At 42.7% G+C, this 16,375-nt stretch overlaps 1 protein-coding gene across 1 annotated transcript in view; it reads right to left on the bottom strand.

The window, feature by feature from the left end:
* The window catches only part of DHX29 (DExH-box helicase 29), a 1,644,099-nt gene that overhangs the window by 1,249,944 nt on the left and 377,780 nt on the right, over nt 1-16,375 (bottom strand). The window contains exon 7 of the mRNA XM_044064425.1: nt 14,049-14,175. Coding sequence (XP_043920360.1) covers nt 14,049-14,175 — 127 coding nt within the window. The remainder of the gene's footprint in view (nt 1-14,048; nt 14,176-16,375) is intronic.

Genomic DNA, 16,375 nt, shown 5'->3' with positions numbered 1-16,375 from the left:
GGTAACATATCTAAATACAAGTGTAGATTATCTTTTATAAGACCCGTTGCTCCTACTACTATTGGAACTGTCTGGTTATCTTTCTTCCACATTGCTCTCGTTTCTGTCGGCAAACCTTGATATTTTATGAATGTCTCTCTGTACGCAAGACACTGGGTGCAGCGATTTCAATCATCACTGCTACTTCTGTCTTCTTGTCAAGGACCACTATACCTGTTTTTCTTGCGTCTATCTTTTGAACTGTTTGTAATGGGTGAGCCCATATGATGTAGACTTCATCATTTTCTATGCTTTGTGGTTTGTTTTTCAACCACTTCAGCACCATAATGTTTGCACAATCCCCAGTGCAACAGTCTTGCTACATTATTGTGCCGTTCAGTACACAATCCTTCTGCCATTAATATGTCACAACCGGCAACAAGGTGTGCGACTGCTTCCAATTCTGTTTTACAAAACCCACAGTTGTTCATTTCTCCCACATATTCAATGGACTTTGTAAACCAATGTGCAAGTAGCCCACTATCTTGGGCTGAGAATATTAACCTTTCATCTTTTGGTTTGAATTCACCTCTCCTTAACCATTCCTGCATTTGATCCTGATCAACATGAGGTTCTTCCAGATGTTTTCCATACTTGCAACTATATTTATGCATTTTCCACATTTCTTGCCTTCTTTTGTTTCTTTTTTTTTTTGACACATTCAGTTGCTGCCTGATTTTTAACTACTTCTGATTTGACTTGCATTCCTGCTTGGCGCCGATATGCTTCTGCTAGACTAAGCATGGAAGTCATCTTAGATTATTCTCCTCACGTTTCCAAACTTTCACTACATTTGGGTCTTGTGAGGTCAGCAGATAGGTGTGCAGTCCCACAATTGCAGATCTATACATGTAATCAGTTTCAAGGAGGCCCATACCTCCTCTGGAATGGGAATATATAATCTTGGTATGCATTGATTTTTATAAATCATTTGGTGGGCATGAAGCATCCTTCCTGTTATCTACCAAACATGTTTTGGGGCCAATCACTCCAAAACTGTAAGTTAAGACAGGAAGAGCAAATTGGTTTATAGCCTGGACTTTGTTCCTAGACGTCAACACTGTTTTCAGGATCAAGTATTCTAAAATATTCCTTACTAAGTTTTATTCACATTTGTTCATGTTTTATTGTTGATCCTTCATCAATTCCCAAACATTTATACACGCCCTCCTGCTCAGGTTCTTTTATATTATATTCTTGTCCCTAACTGATGTTTTCTTGATGATGCAGTTTTCCTGCTTTAAAGGTTGGTTTTGCACATTTATCAAGACCAACTTAAATTCTTATATCATCTCAAAAAGTTTTGACTACTTGCAGTTGTGTTTTTAGTTCATCTCATGAGCTATACAGTTTTAAATCATCAACAAAGAGAAGATGAGAGGTCTTAACACTTTGTAGTTTTCTAGGAGCCAAATTATAGCCATGTCCTAATCTGTTAAGTAGACAGCTTACAGGGTTAAGGGCAAGACGGAATAGCAGCAGTGACAGGAGTCACCCTGGAATACTCCTCTTTGAATTTTGATCCCTGGAATAATAATTTGTCCTTTATCATGGCTTAATTGCAAAGTGGCCTGCCACTGTTTCATGGTCACTGTAATGCAATTAATCCGTGTAGGGTGTATGAATGTGCGATACTATCAAATGCTTTTTTGTAGTCAATCCATGCCATACTTAGATTCTTCCCAGTGTGAAAAAGAAACTGATAGATAAGGGTCAGTGATTCTGCCAGTTTTAGTAAAATTCAGTTACTGGCTATTATGTACACTGCCTGGATGCCAGCAAAGAGGAAATTTGGAGAGCATCACCTACATAGGTCAGGCATATGTTTATCAACCAGAGGAAATGTTGCAGATAGTAATTGGCAAAGATATGAAGGATTTCATCTGTGAGGGGGAGGAGGGCAAGGGTCAAGTGAGATAAGACGATCCTTCCAATAAGTCAAGGTGGCTTAGCATTACCTGATTTGAATGGATATTTTACAGCTACAAAGCTAAGGCTCATACACAAAAGACGAGCAGAAAGCCATAATTCAAAGTGGAAGGAGGTGATGATGATGAAGTAGGGGGAAATTCAAGAAACAAGGACAGAGTGTCATTTTGGATCCAGATCCTTAAGGAGAGTAACAGCCATTCAAAATACTATAGTCATGAAGTAGCAGAAAGTAATCTAAGAACCAAGCCAACATAAGAATGGAGAAAGGAGATGGGGATAACTGCAACAGGGGGTACAGAAAACAGGCAAGAGGGGTCTGGAATTTACTGATGAAAACTGTCAAAGGAGCAAAGGTATTGGGAGTAAATAACCAGACAGGAATGGTAATAGAATAAGGAAGAGGCCAAAAAGACATTTGGGCTGCAGGCTAGAGACTGCCTTTCCTATCAGAGATCCGATAGAATCTAAGCAAATGAAAGGGGTAGGGGAATCCTGAGTGAAAGTCCTGCTCTGGTAAAGTTCTTAGTTGAATCTAGAACAGAAGTTGCTGTTAAAAAGGAATAACATCTAACTTCTCTAGTGCACACTGCAGTGTGCATTTTTTTTTTCATCTCACCTTTAAGCATCCCTGTGACTAGCACTTGCTCTAATACCTGCTGGAAAGCACTAGGAAGCCTTAAACTGATACAAGCACTCAACTGTCCTTGTTAATAAGGAGAAATTAATAGTAGGCACTAAACAGCCTATAACTGCAAAGTACCTTGCTAAGATAAGGGAAAACCACTCCTGTACGTTATACAAAAAAAAAAAAAAAAAAAGCACCAAACCAGGCATGTCCAAGGGTCAGCTTCCGGTGATTTTTCCTGTCCACCTGGTGAATCTGGGCATATTGGGGCAATGCAGCAATTGCCTCATGTACACAGACAACCCTCTCCTCCTACCACCCAATACTACAACCTGTGAGAGATGCACTTACATAGCCAAAATTGAAGCAAAGCTCTCTCCACCCAAGATTGTGCTAGACAGTCAAGAGGAGAAGGTTAATACCCACACTACACCTCAAGTAACACATAGCCCTTCTAAACCCACACCACCAACACCCACATATAGCAACACTAAATCCACATATGCAGAGGCCCTTAACTGTAACCTGCCCAAGCAACAACGACCTCTGAAGCTGAAACGCAAACAAACACCAATCACAACCAAAGTGTCACATAGTTCACAACACCAGTGTGCCACCCAGCAACAGCCCCTAGGCAAGACAACGTACCTAGCACTTTAGTCATAGGTGACTCTATAGTCCGGCACACTGATGTCCCACTCACCAGGTTGAACAAGGAGAAAATTACAGTCAGCTGCCTGTCGGGTGCCAGGATCCGTCACATAACGCATGCACTCAAGTCACTCCACAACAAGTACAAATATGACTCTGTCATTGTCCATGTTGGAGTGAATGACCTGAAACGTACCTCCATGGACTACATGAAAAGAGACATGGAAGAGCTCTCGGATCATGTGGCCCAGGCAGGTATGACCCTAGCCCAGAGTAGCATCCTGCCTTCACCCAGAATGATACCACAATATGAGGACAAAATGATTGACTTCAACAATTGGCTAAGCTTCTGGTGTCATTCAAAGGGGATCCAGTATCTGTCTGCCTGGGACGACATGATCGACAGACCACGATGCTTTGCCAGAGATGGTCTGCACCTGTCGCCCCTGGGATTCAGGTTACTGGCTAAGGCTCTTGCCACCCCTATAGTGCTTTTTTTAGGCAAAGTTCAAAGGACAAAACCACCACCGTAACAGGTACAAGCATGCAAAATCTGAAGGTAATGCTACTCAATGCTAGAAGTCTAAACCCCAAAATGCACTCTCTCAAGGCACTCCTAAAAATGGAGAACATCGATATCTGTGCAGTAACTGAGACCTGGTTCAAGGCTCCAGAGAGCACCCCTACAATACCAGGCTACAACTCTTACCACACTTTTCAGCCACCAAACCAGGACCGAAACACTAAAGGTGGAGGAGTGTCAATATTCACCAAGGATATTCACACCACCAGGCTAGCTGCCCAACACAATGCATCTGAAATTCTCCAGGTGCAACTAACACTAGGTAAGACTGCAATCCAAATTGCAGCTTGCTACAGATCCCCCACCATACCCAAAGATTCTCACTACACCTTTTAAAACATACTGGAAATATTAAGATAGAACCAAACACCCTAATACTTGGTGATTTTAACTAACCTGCCATTAACTGGGAAAACTACTCATGTACCAACACCTTTGCCCAGTGGTTCTTGGAATTCATAAATTCCAATGCCCTGGATCAACTAATCCATAGTCCCACCAGGGGCTCCAGTATCCTAGAGCTGGTCATTACCAACATGGGAAATCAATGCTCCACACCTATGGTCACCCCCTCGTTAGTCAGAGTCTGACCATAAGCTAATCACCCTTAACATCCAAATCCCCCCCACCCCAGTAAGGAAACCTCCATAAAAAATTCTCCAAACCCAACTTCATGCTACTCAATTCAGAGGTGACAAACTTCATGACACCCATGCAGACGGGAACTGAAAGTTCAACTGCTGAATCCTACACTAAGGCACTGTACGAGCACATCCACTCATGCATGAATCGTGCCATCCCAAATAGAACCAAGATGCTCTCATCCAAAAAAAGGAAGCCAATCTGGTGGTCCCCTGCCATAAACAAACTTTACAACAAAAGGAAGAAACTGTTGCAGAAAAGAGGAAAATCCCAGGATGCAAAAAACTCCCTTACCAGCCTCAATAAGAAACTGAGATTCCCTCATAAAATCCTCCAAAGCTAGTTACAAAAATAAAATTGCCAAAGATTCCAAAGACAACCACAAGGCATTCTATAACTATGTCAAGAATCTAAATGGAAATGCTCAGATCTGCTCTGAGCTAAAACAGAATGGCATTAAATATACTGATCCCAAGGATATTGCCAATATCCTAGCAGATTGATTCAGTGCCAACTTCACCCCCTACATGTCCCGTCTCAATACCGGACGATTTCCAAATTCCGGTAATAACGGCCACACAGGTAAAAAACGCACTCTCCAAAGCTAAGAATACAGCATCCATGGGACCAGATGACATCCCAGCCTGTATTACATGAACTACAATATGAACTGGCACCTCATCTAAGTGTCATGTTTAATCATAGCCTCACCTCTGGTTTCGTGCCCACTGAGTGGTGCAGAGCTACGGTTATCCCACTCCACAAGGGGGGATCCACCTTGGATCCCGGAAACTACTGTCCCATCAGTCTGACGAGCCTTATCTGCAAGGCCAAGGAACGTATTATCATGGAACTTATAAACAAATACATTGGCAACCTTCAAACACTGGACCCCACCCAGTTTGAGTTCGTAAAGGCCAATCTTGTTTCCTGAACCTGATTGACTTCTTCAAATCAGTCTCCAGAGCCATGGACAAGGGTAAGGTGGTCCACACAGCCTATCTAGACCTTCCCAAGGCCTTTGACACCATCCCCCACTCTGGAATCATAGATAAACTTACTAAGCTGGGCATTAATCCCTATGTCACCCAATAGGTTGCTAACTGGCTTACTAATAGAACCCACACTGTAAAAGTAGCCGACTCCAAATCCAGCTCCAGACAAGTGACAAGTGGAGTACCTCAGGGTTCAGTCCTGGGACCGCTCTTGTTTGGCATCTACTTCTCTGAAGTACAGGCCAACACTAAGGGACTCTAACAAAGTTCGCAGATGACTGCAAACTGGGAGCCATTATTGAATCCCCAAATGATGTGGATACTCTACAAAAGGGCCTTACAGAAACAGATGCTTGGTGCCAGAACCATGGGCTCAAGCTCAATGCCAAGAAATGTATAGTTATCCCCTTTGGGAAAAAACATGTACCCATGAATTACCACATAGGTGGCAGTACACTAAACACCGAAAGTGTGATAAGACTCTTAGGGACACAGGTGGACAGTGGTCTCACCTTCAATAACCACATCGCCACAACAGTCAGGAAATCCTTCCATGTGGCACACCTCATCACTAAGGGCTTTCCATCCAGAAAAAAGGAGGTCATTGTCCCACTGTACTCATCCCTCATTAGACCCATTATAGAATACAACACCCCGTTTGGTATGTACCTCTCAAGACATCTGCAACAACTGGAAAGGCCTCAGAAATACCTCACTAAAAGAATCACAGGCCTAAAGCAGATACCCTACGCTGACCGCCTTAAAAACTCCAGCTATACTCTGTCACATATCGTCTACTCAGAGGCGATCTCTGCTTAACATACAAGGCCATGTCAAACCCAGAGCTGTTGGACATGCTACACTTAAAGAAATCCCAATCCCTCAGAGCCACATGCTCCAGGGATCAAAATCTTGTCATCACAATAAACAAAACATGCTGGAGGGATAGGTTCCTGACCCAGAGACTCCCCTGACTCTGGAATAAATTGCCCATACATGTCAAGTAGAGTGCCTCTTTATCCCTATTCAAAAGGAACCTTGACGACTGGATGGGAGAAAGGAAATTCACCCCAGGGATGACGTCAGTCGCCCTGTTAGACAGGGGTCCAGGGAAGTAAATAGTGTGGGAAGAAATAGCCAGAGAAATGTTATGGCTAGGCTTGTATAGGCCCTAAGGCTGATAGCCTAGTACCAACCTTTGAACCTATAATTAGTACAGTACATAAAATATTGCATGATAACTATAGAAAGGAGGTTAAAAAACATTGGGAAGAGAGACTGGATAAGCAATTCACAAGAGAACAACTGCATGACGTGTATGGCTTCCAAGCATGCAACAAAGTCTAGAAGATTTAGAATTTTTGCTTAGAAGTTTTTGCACAGTTATTTTTATACCCCAAGCAGACTTCAAAGAATTTTTATTCAGGTAGATGGCAGATGTTCTAAGTGTGATGGAGAAGAAAGAGGTAACTGGGAATATATGTTTTAGAATTGTAATATGCTGACAGACTTTAAAAATTCCCTATAGAGTTGTCAGAAATAATGGGTGAACAAATGGATGTAACTAATGAAATTATATTTTGATATGGGATATAAGACCTGAATTGCCCAGACACAGCAAGGTCTTGTTAAGTTTAATTCTGGTGGCTGCCAAATAAGCAATTACTAGAAATTGGAAATCAAAGTCGAAACCAACTGTATTTGGAATACTGAATATTTTAACAGATAAAAGGAAAGTACAGTTGTGTACACTTACCATAAATTTAGATGTTCCAGTGTATTCACTGTTGCAGTCATCACACTGGGTTATCCTGCCAGGGGTAGCCCTCAGTCGGCCCGAATACCAGAGGCTTAGCATTTCTGTGTCAGTTGCTGTCACTCCAGGACTGACATCAGGTTGTCAGTGGTATAAAATCAGGCAGCTGACGCCATTACATCAGGAGCCCCCAAATAGGGAGCTAGGTTATGATGGAACACTACCAGTGGAAAGTAAATACCAAAAATTCCCTGTAAGGAGAGAGGGAGAGAGAGAGACAAGGGGGATGGAGGGTGGGAAACCAGGCCTGCAACAGTGAATACACTCAAACATCTACATTTATGGTAAGTGTACACAACTGTACTATGTTCTTCGTGTTTCACAGTTGCAGTCATCACACTTGGTTTGATTCCCAAGGCTGAAAAAAAGGGTGGAGGCAGTCAAGAAGACTGGGGGTTGGTTAGGATGCCCTGCAAGACTGCAGTGGCAAAGCCTGCCTTGGATTTGAAGAAGATAGGCAGGTGGTAATGCTTGGTGAAGGTATGAACAGAAGTCCATGTTGCAGCCTCCAGGATATCTCTGGTGGGGTCCCCTCTGAGAAAAGCTGCAGAGGTGGAGTTTGCCCTGGTGGAATGCGTCCTGATCCCCTTTGAGGTGGTTTCCTGTGCTGTTTGTAGTAGAAATGGGTGCAGTGTGCTATCCATTTGGAGACTGTTTTTTTGGATATGGCCTTGCCCTCTGCCCCTGCTGCAAAGTTGACTAGCAATTTGTCAGTTTTTCTAAAAGATTTAGTCCTATCCAGATAGAATCTGAGTTGTCTGTGCACATCGAGAGTGCAGAATCCTTTCCCCCTTGTTTTCTGGGTTAGGGAAAAAGTTGGGCAAATGAATGGATTGGTTGTAGCCACACTGGACACCACTTTAAGCATGAAAGATGGGTTAGTCCTGAGGAAGACCCTGTCAGCATGGAAAATGATGAAGGGCTCTACAGCCATGAGTGCTTGTATCTCTGAAACTCTTCTAGCTGAAGTGATGGCCAGGAGCAAGGCTGTTTTCTAAGAGAGGAATTTTAACTCTGCTGAAGCTGTAGGCTCAAAAGGGGGTAGGGTGAGCTTTTCCAACACAAAGTTAAGGTCCCAAGCTGGGGTAGGAGTTCTTCTGGGTGGCCTTAAGTTGTTATCCCCCCTTAAGGACTGTTTGATGAGAGGGTGTGAGAAGAGAGGTGGCCCACTGCTGTAATGAGCAGAGATGGCAGAGGCATGAATTTTAATAGAAGAGAAGGATAGACCCCTGTGTAGTAGGTCAGCCAGGTAATCCAGGAAGAGAAGTAGGAAGGGCTTTGCCATTCCGGCTCCCTTAGCCTGGATCCAGGTGCAAAACCTTTTCCACTTGTCAGCATAGGATTTTCTAGTGCTGGGGTATCTGGCCTCACTTATAGCATCCAGGACTTGTTTGCTTAGGCTGGCAGCTTGAGGAGAGGGGTCAGGGAATAAGCCAGGCTGCCAAGTTCAGGGTCTGCAATTGTGGATGCATGAATTCTCCATTCTTCTAGGTCAGGAGTGTTGGGATCTGAGGTAGGTGCCATGGTGGCAGGGGTGACAGGCTGCGCAGCAGTGGGTACCAGTGTTGGCATGGCCAATCTGGGGCAATCAAGATTGGCCTTGATTTTTTTCTCCCTTATTTTGAGCAGTACCCTTGAAATGAGTGGTAGAGGGGGAATGCATAAATCGAGAGGTTTACCCATTGGAAGGACTGAGCATCCACTTTCCAGGCCTTGCTGGTGCAGAATTTGCCGAGCTGATGACTGGAGTGGAAGGCAAAGAGGTCCACCTTCGGGGTGTCCTATTTCTGGGTTACAAGGTTGAAGGTTCTGTGGTCTAGCTGCCACTCATGTGGGTCTAGCAGGTTCCTGCTTAAGTTGTCTGCCAGAGAGTTTAGGGAGCCTGGCAGGAATTGTGATAGCAGATGTATTTGCATGGCTGAAGCCATGTGCCAAAGGGTCATGGTGAGCCTGCAGAGAGGATAAGAATGAGTCTCTCCCTGCTTGTTGATATACCACATCACTGTGGTGTTGTCTGTTTTGATCACTAGAGGACCCGGGGAGAGTAGTGGTCTGAAAGCTGTCAGGGCATGCTGAGCAGCTAGCATCTCTTTTTGGTGATGTGCAGATGTATTTGATTTGAGCTCCAATGGCCCTGAATACACCTGCCATCCAGGTGTGCACCCCGGGCATAGTCTGATGTGGCTGTGGTGAGGGTCAGGGTGGCATGGGGTTGTGAGAAGAGAAGTCCCTTGTTGTGGTTGCATGCTGCTGCCCACCAAAGAAAATCTTTCCTTAGACAGGGTATCATAGGTATGATAGTTTCCAGGTCTTGAGAGTGTTGACACCAAAGGCTTTTTATGTACCATTGTAGTTTCCTCATATGCAGTCTGGCCTATGGAATGAGTAGAATGCAGGAGGTCATGAACCCTAGAGCTTGCAGGATTTTCCTTGCGGATAACTGGTTTCTGGTGGCTAGCTGAGAGAAGTAGCCTGTCAGGTAGGCTTGTTTTTCTGGAGTAAGGAATGCCATCTGGGATGCTGTGTACAGGCTTGCCCCCAGGAATACAATTTTTTGTGTGGGGACTAGTTTTGATTTCTTTTCGTTGATAGTATACCCCCAGGGAGGTCAGTAGGTTCTTTACAAAGGTCAGGTGCTGTAACAGCTGTTCCTGACTGTCTGCCTGAATCAGGCAATCGTCTAATAAATCTGAATATTTCTTTGTCTACAAAAAGCAATGGCTGGAGCCAGGCATTTTGTAAAAACTCTGGGAACAGTGGATAAGCCAAAGGGAAGCACAGAGAACTGGAAGTACAGAGATCCTTCCGTGAAACGTAGATATTTCCTGCAAGATTCCCTGATTGGGATGTGTAGGTAGGCCTCTTTTAGGTCTAGGGTGGCGAACCAAGCATCCTTGGAAAACAAAGGCAGAAGATGGTGGAGGGTGAGCATTTTGAATTTTGGTATCACCAGAAAGGTGTTTAGAACGGATAAATTGAGGATTGGGCGTCAAGTGCCCTCTTTTCTGGGTACCAGGAAGAGTCTGGAATAGAAACCTTGGCCTATCTGGTCTGCAGGAGCATGTTATATTGCCCTCATGGAGAGCAGGGAAAGGACTTGCTTTTTGGCCTCTGCCCAGTGGTTTGGAGGAAGATCTGGGAACCCTTCTGGGGTTGGCAGAGTGTGGAAATAAAATTTGTATCCCTGGGACACTATGTTGAGGACCCATGATCGGTCGTTGGTAATAGAGGCCCAGTTGTTTGCATGGAAGGAGAGTTTTCCTCCTAGGGGCACAAGCAGGTGGGCAGAGGTAAGGGGTGGAGGTGTAAAGTCATTGTAAGTTCTTATCATAAGGGGGTGGCTTAGCACTCCCTGTTTTTGAAGTGGAGGAACTCCATTGCTTAGATCTCTGCATTCCCTGGGACTGCTGTCTGGGGGTCTGCTTCCCCTAGGTCTAGGCTGAGCTGGCCTGGAGGGGGCCGGAAAGGACCAGTGCTTGGATGGGCAATGCTTACTGAACCTCGGAGGCTGGACCTGTAAAAAGTCTTTAACTGACTGCATAGATTTAGCTTTTTCTTCTATCCTTTTTAAGACCTCTTCTGCCTTGGTGCCAAACAAAATGTCTTTGTTCAATAGTGCGTCCAACAATTTTGATTTGACATGGTCTGGCAAGGTCTGTTCCTTAAGTCAAGCATGTCTTCTAAGGACAGAACCAGTGACTGCTGCCCTGCAAGATGCTTCTAGGGGGTCAAAGCCACACTGCAAGGTGTACTTAGTAACTTGAACTTAGCGCCTCTGCAAAAAGAAAATTTAAAATTAGAATGAAAGAACATATTCGAGACATAAAAAGGGGAATATTGGATAGTCCAATAGCTTCCCATTTTATGGAGTTTCATAATAGTAATGTGGATGTATTTGAATGTTGTGTTCTTGAGAAAGTTTTTATTAGAAAAGGTGATGAAAGGTTATTAAAAAATGTTTTATTATTTAAAGAAACTATTTATATATTGAAATATAACACTTTGTCACCAAATGGTCTGAATTTAGAGGTAAATTGGAAAAGTTTGTTATAATTTATATTTTGAAGCTTTTTTTCTGAGTATGTAATGCTTTTTTAAAATACTTAATTATGTTTTATTTGATTAATTAGATATAATTGTTTAATTGATTACAGTATATATAGGAGTGTATGTGTTTTGTATTTTGTGCTCATTGAAGGCTATTATGCCGAGGCGCTAAGTTGAATAGCTGAATTAAATTGTTCTTTTGGAACTGGCGTTGTTTTTTGGCTGTTGCCTTATTCTTCTTCTTGTTTCTGGTGCTTAGTAACTTGGCTTGCAAAATGCATATAATTCTTTAATTTCTGCACAAGCAGGAAAGTAAGATATTTTTTGTTTGAGGAGTTCCATGGTATGCTGCTGATATTTCAGCATGTGGAACTGACAATTTAGTGCTCTAATAGCAAGAGTTGCAGAGGTGCATAGTTTTTTACCCCATCTGTCTAAAGCTCGGGAATCCCTGTCTGAGGGGGTGGGATTCTTAGCTGAGATTGCTTTAATTCCTTTTGGTCCTTGAGACATGACCTCTGGGTCAGCAGCAAGATTTTTGAAAAGGAATTTGTGAGAATCAGGGACTCTGTAATACCTGTCAGGTTTCCTGGGAGCAGGAGGAAGGGTGTCAGGAGTCAAACTGGATTCCATAAAAATATCATCCACAACATCCAGGACAGGAGGAATGGCTAAAGGTCTGTTCTGTGGTAAATCTAAGAATTCCCTGAGTATCTTTTTTGACTGAGGATTGTCCTGACATTCCCATTGGAAATGCCTCCCTTAAAGTATGTAGTGTTTCACCAAATGAAAAATCCACTGGAGGAGAGGCAGAAGGAATGGATTCCTCTGCATCAGAATCCTCATAAGCAGAGAGGGGTTGCATGTCTTCATATTCAGAAACCTCAGAGTCATCGGACTCCTGTTCAGATAAAACTACTGGGGACAAGTCTCTTTTTCTTTTGGAAGGGGTAGCTTGGCTTCCCCTAACAAGCATAATAAGGTCTTCTGCCATTTTAAGCATTTGAGATTGAGGCCTGGAAGCAGGTGCTTGAGCATGGGTCATTGTTTTTTTAGGTGTAGTTCGTACCCTGGGCCTTAGAAACTCGGTAGTTTTAGAAAGAACTGAAGACGCAAAAGAAGTCAGTTTGTGTCAAGTATCGGTAGTGGGAAGAGCTTCCACGGAAGCCGGTACCTGCTCAGCGGCTCCAGACCCATCCAAGGGTTGAGACAACCGCAGGAACCTTAGTCGAAGAAGAGTCTCGCGGGATACTGGACTCTGAACGGGTCTTGGTAATGGCCTGCGAATCCACATAAGTGGGCATCAGGGGCTGTGAAAGCTCCTCACTGAGGACCGGAGAACTGACGACTAGCTTAACGGAAGCGTCGTTGGCAGTTTTGGACCTGTGCAGTCTGTCTCTGTCTTTATCCTTACGTTTTTTCAGAAGATCGGTAGTTGGATGGCTTATCGAAGCCATATCGGAATATGAGGATTGAGAGTGAAAATATTTAGCTACAATAAGGGCCCGACAACATATAGTTCTGGCGTTGAACAAGGCACAAAAGCGACAGCGAGGGATATCGTGGTCTGGACCTAAACAGGTGACGCAGTAAGAATGGAAGTCTCGGTGTGGTATTTGCTTTCCACAGGCGAGACAATTGTTAACTTTTTCTGACATCGGTTAGAGCAAGAAAAAAGGATCCCCAATGGGGTACTTAGCTTTAGAAGACTTCAACTTCAATTAGGAAACGAAAATTCAGGTAGCGGCTGCCCGGGACTCATGCGAACTGCTTCTGCTTCGGGCTCCTCGGCAAGAAAGACAGATGTAATGGTGTCGACTGCCTGATTTTACTCCACTGACGACCTGACATCAGTCCAGGAGCAATAGCAACCGATGCAGAAATACTAAGCCTCCGGGATTCTGGCCGACTGAGGGCTACCCCTGGCAGGATAACCCAAATGCGATGACTGCAACAGTGAAACACGAAGAACATCTGAAAGTGGGATCTTTAGAAAGGGGTAGGAGCAAATTACATAGAAAAAAATGGAAAATGTGGGAACAGTACATGCAGAATAATGTTTGGGAGAAGGAGTGAGGTTTAAGTGAAGACAGGAACTGCACAATGTATGTAATGTTAGACTGATAATTGTTCAGACAAATATATGTGATGTACAATATTTGTAACTGTGAACATGTTAATGCTTTTTTTTCTTTTTTTTTATAACTGTATGTTTGCCTATGTCTTAAGTGATAACTCAATAAAGGTGTTAAAAAAACACCACCACCACTGTGAACCTGTTTACTCAATTAAAATGTCTTCCAAATGTTCTATACCTTGGCCTTCAAGAGTATGTAATATAAATGGATCCCTTTGGCTTGTAGATTTTTGCTATACTTCAGTCAAATTGCATGCTAAATAACTACAGCATTTTTTTTTTTACTACAGACCATTATAATTTCCTTAACAATTCCACATACCTTGGTATAACTGTCCTGATGCCTGAAACACACACATTATATAAATTGTCACATCTTACAGCGGACTCATAAACTCATCTGTCTGACTGATTCCTTTTTCATATTTTTCACTCATGAAGCTATACACGGTTGTTAACACACAGGCTAACACTCCTTTCTGTAAAGCAGTAATAAGGTTATTCTTGATAAACAGATATACATTTGGGCTAAATGAAAGCAAAAACCTTATGTGGGATAGTTACGATTAAGAAAGACTTACCATCATTAAAACTGCGAATTTTTTCTTGAGCTGCCTGTTGTACTTGTTTGTTCTTGCTGTCTTTAGCAGCAGAAGCCTCTTCTTTAGCATCAGAAAGTTTTGCAGTGAGTTCCAGGTATCGCTCATTCTGTTGGAGAGGAACAGCAAACAGCAGGATTTTAACTAAAACCTTCTTAAATTCCAGTTCTCTCAGGTAAAGGCTTTCATTTTTTTTTTAAACAATTAACCTACCCTACAGTTTCAAGCCAAATTTAATTATTTTACCTACTTTTATTTATACAATGTAATTCTCTATAATAACAGTAAACTGTACCTTACCCTGTAGACCACTAAACTCAGACAAGGTTTATTAAATCAATTAAATCAATTCCAACTTGAATGATGGATTATTTCAGTAATAATTATTTAATAAAAACATAACTTGGTACCTATAGGTGAAGGACCAACTCCCCAGCACACAAGCATGCACACACAAACACGCACGCACCACGCATGGTTACCTAACATAACATTCTCCAACTCTGTACAACCACAGGTAAGTTTTTAAATTTAAGTGAAATACTCTTGTCAGCTGAGAAGGAAATGATACACTTTACATATCCAGTTGTTCATTTAGCTGCTAAACAAAACATCTGTTGGCATCTAACAGATTCCCCCTGCTTTACAGGTCACACTGCCAAACCCTGCACTTCCTCCTTTGCTGAGATCATGACATGTATATATATAAGAAAAATACAGCTGCATAAGGGCAATCACCTTAACTGCAGAAATTCAAATAAGACAGTCATTGCTGCTGTAAAACTTTTAGTACATGGTAACAGCCAAAGGCAGATGTCTTCATGACGGACTTCAAGAGCAATTAGATGCTGTAACAGCAAAGGCATGAAGAAAGAAGCAGCTTACATCAAGCTACCTCAGCTTGGGTATCAGGCAGAGCTGGAAAAATAAGATGGGCATGCCCATCTTAGGGGAAGGTAGCCCTGCAATGCCACAATCCTGGAAAGGAGTGTTTATGTAAATGTGCAGCCCTGGGTCAGATTTTAGGCTAATCAAGCCATTGCCTGATGGTAGCCTTCAGTACAGATATGCAGAAACATGCACTCACACTGGGCTCCATGTTGATGAGACTCGCACAACTCCTTGTTTAAGGGCTGAGATACCCCATTACTGCCACGACACCAGCAAGGGCATGAAGCAAACTCATGGCTGCTTTAATTATAGCAATCCAGACATATTTCACCTTTATTTCAAGAGAAATTCCATGTAAGGGAACAAAACAGCTGTCTGATTTTGGGGAAGCTACACAGTCAGTCAGCATGAATGTAAAAAAACATATTAAAAAGCTAAGCAGACTACTTAATTTTAAGATCTTTTTGGAGCATGCAGCCCCATCACGTGTGCCAGAGAACTTGAAGCAATTTATCCAGGGACAAAGATAAAATACAAATTAATACTCCCTCCTACCAAAACTAACAGTATTAACATCTACAGTGTTAAAAGACAGGAGGTCCTCTTACTTATCTGCATTATCAAACACTGGGAGGCTATTGAGGTGAGCCTTTTGTTGACTCTTCTTACCCTCTGAAACACCTATAGGATGAGGAGAATGACACAGCTTGACATAAATGATCAGAATTACAAGTAGTAGTAGTAGTAGACATAATTTGCATGTACTGCAAATAAATAAAACTGCAAAACACTAACATTTAGTTTTGGGGAAAAAACTTTTTTACTAAGTCTGCAATGCTATCATTTAGATCACTACTGTAGCAGTCTTGGTTACTGGGATTAGCTATAGACTTCCCTGCATGTTTGGTCCAACTTCTAGAGCTCAGTATTTTTCCTTCTCAATGGAGTGTATATCTTCCACCTGAAAAGTCTGGATCCTCCCAGCATACAACAGAAATCTTCCTACACCATCTCAGAACTTTCTTGCCATAGTTTGATGCATATGCCTTATTGTACTAGCTTTGAGAACATCAAGTCTTCTTGGCGTGGTTTGGCCTATTGCCAACAACCCTCTAAAGAAAAAAAATCAAAAGGAAAAGGCAGAAAGGGTTGCAGGACATGTGATCCAGGTGTCCAATATCCTGAGTAATTCCATAGGTGATGGTTACACTGAGGTGCATTTGCAGCCCAGGAAAACATCTAGCTCATCTGCAGACCACTGACAATGCCCCCTTGGAGGCTGCCATGTCTGTAAACACTGGCACATCCATCTAGACTAACAGACAGGAGTTAAATGGACAGCCAAACCAAAGCAGAAGTAGCAGAAACCATTTTGACTGTATCAGAAAGGGACAACAAGATTTCCACTATTCCTGTAC

Source organism: Protopterus annectens, chromosome 2.part2, assembly GCF_019279795.1.
Source record: "Protopterus annectens isolate FY-2018-M chromosome 2.part2, PAN1.0, whole genome shotgun sequence".
Classification (NCBI taxonomy): domain Eukaryota; kingdom Metazoa; phylum Chordata; order Ceratodontiformes; family Protopteridae; genus Protopterus; species Protopterus annectens.
The sequence above is the reverse complement of the archived record's forward strand: the minus strand, read 5'-3'. Positions and strand labels throughout refer to the sequence as shown.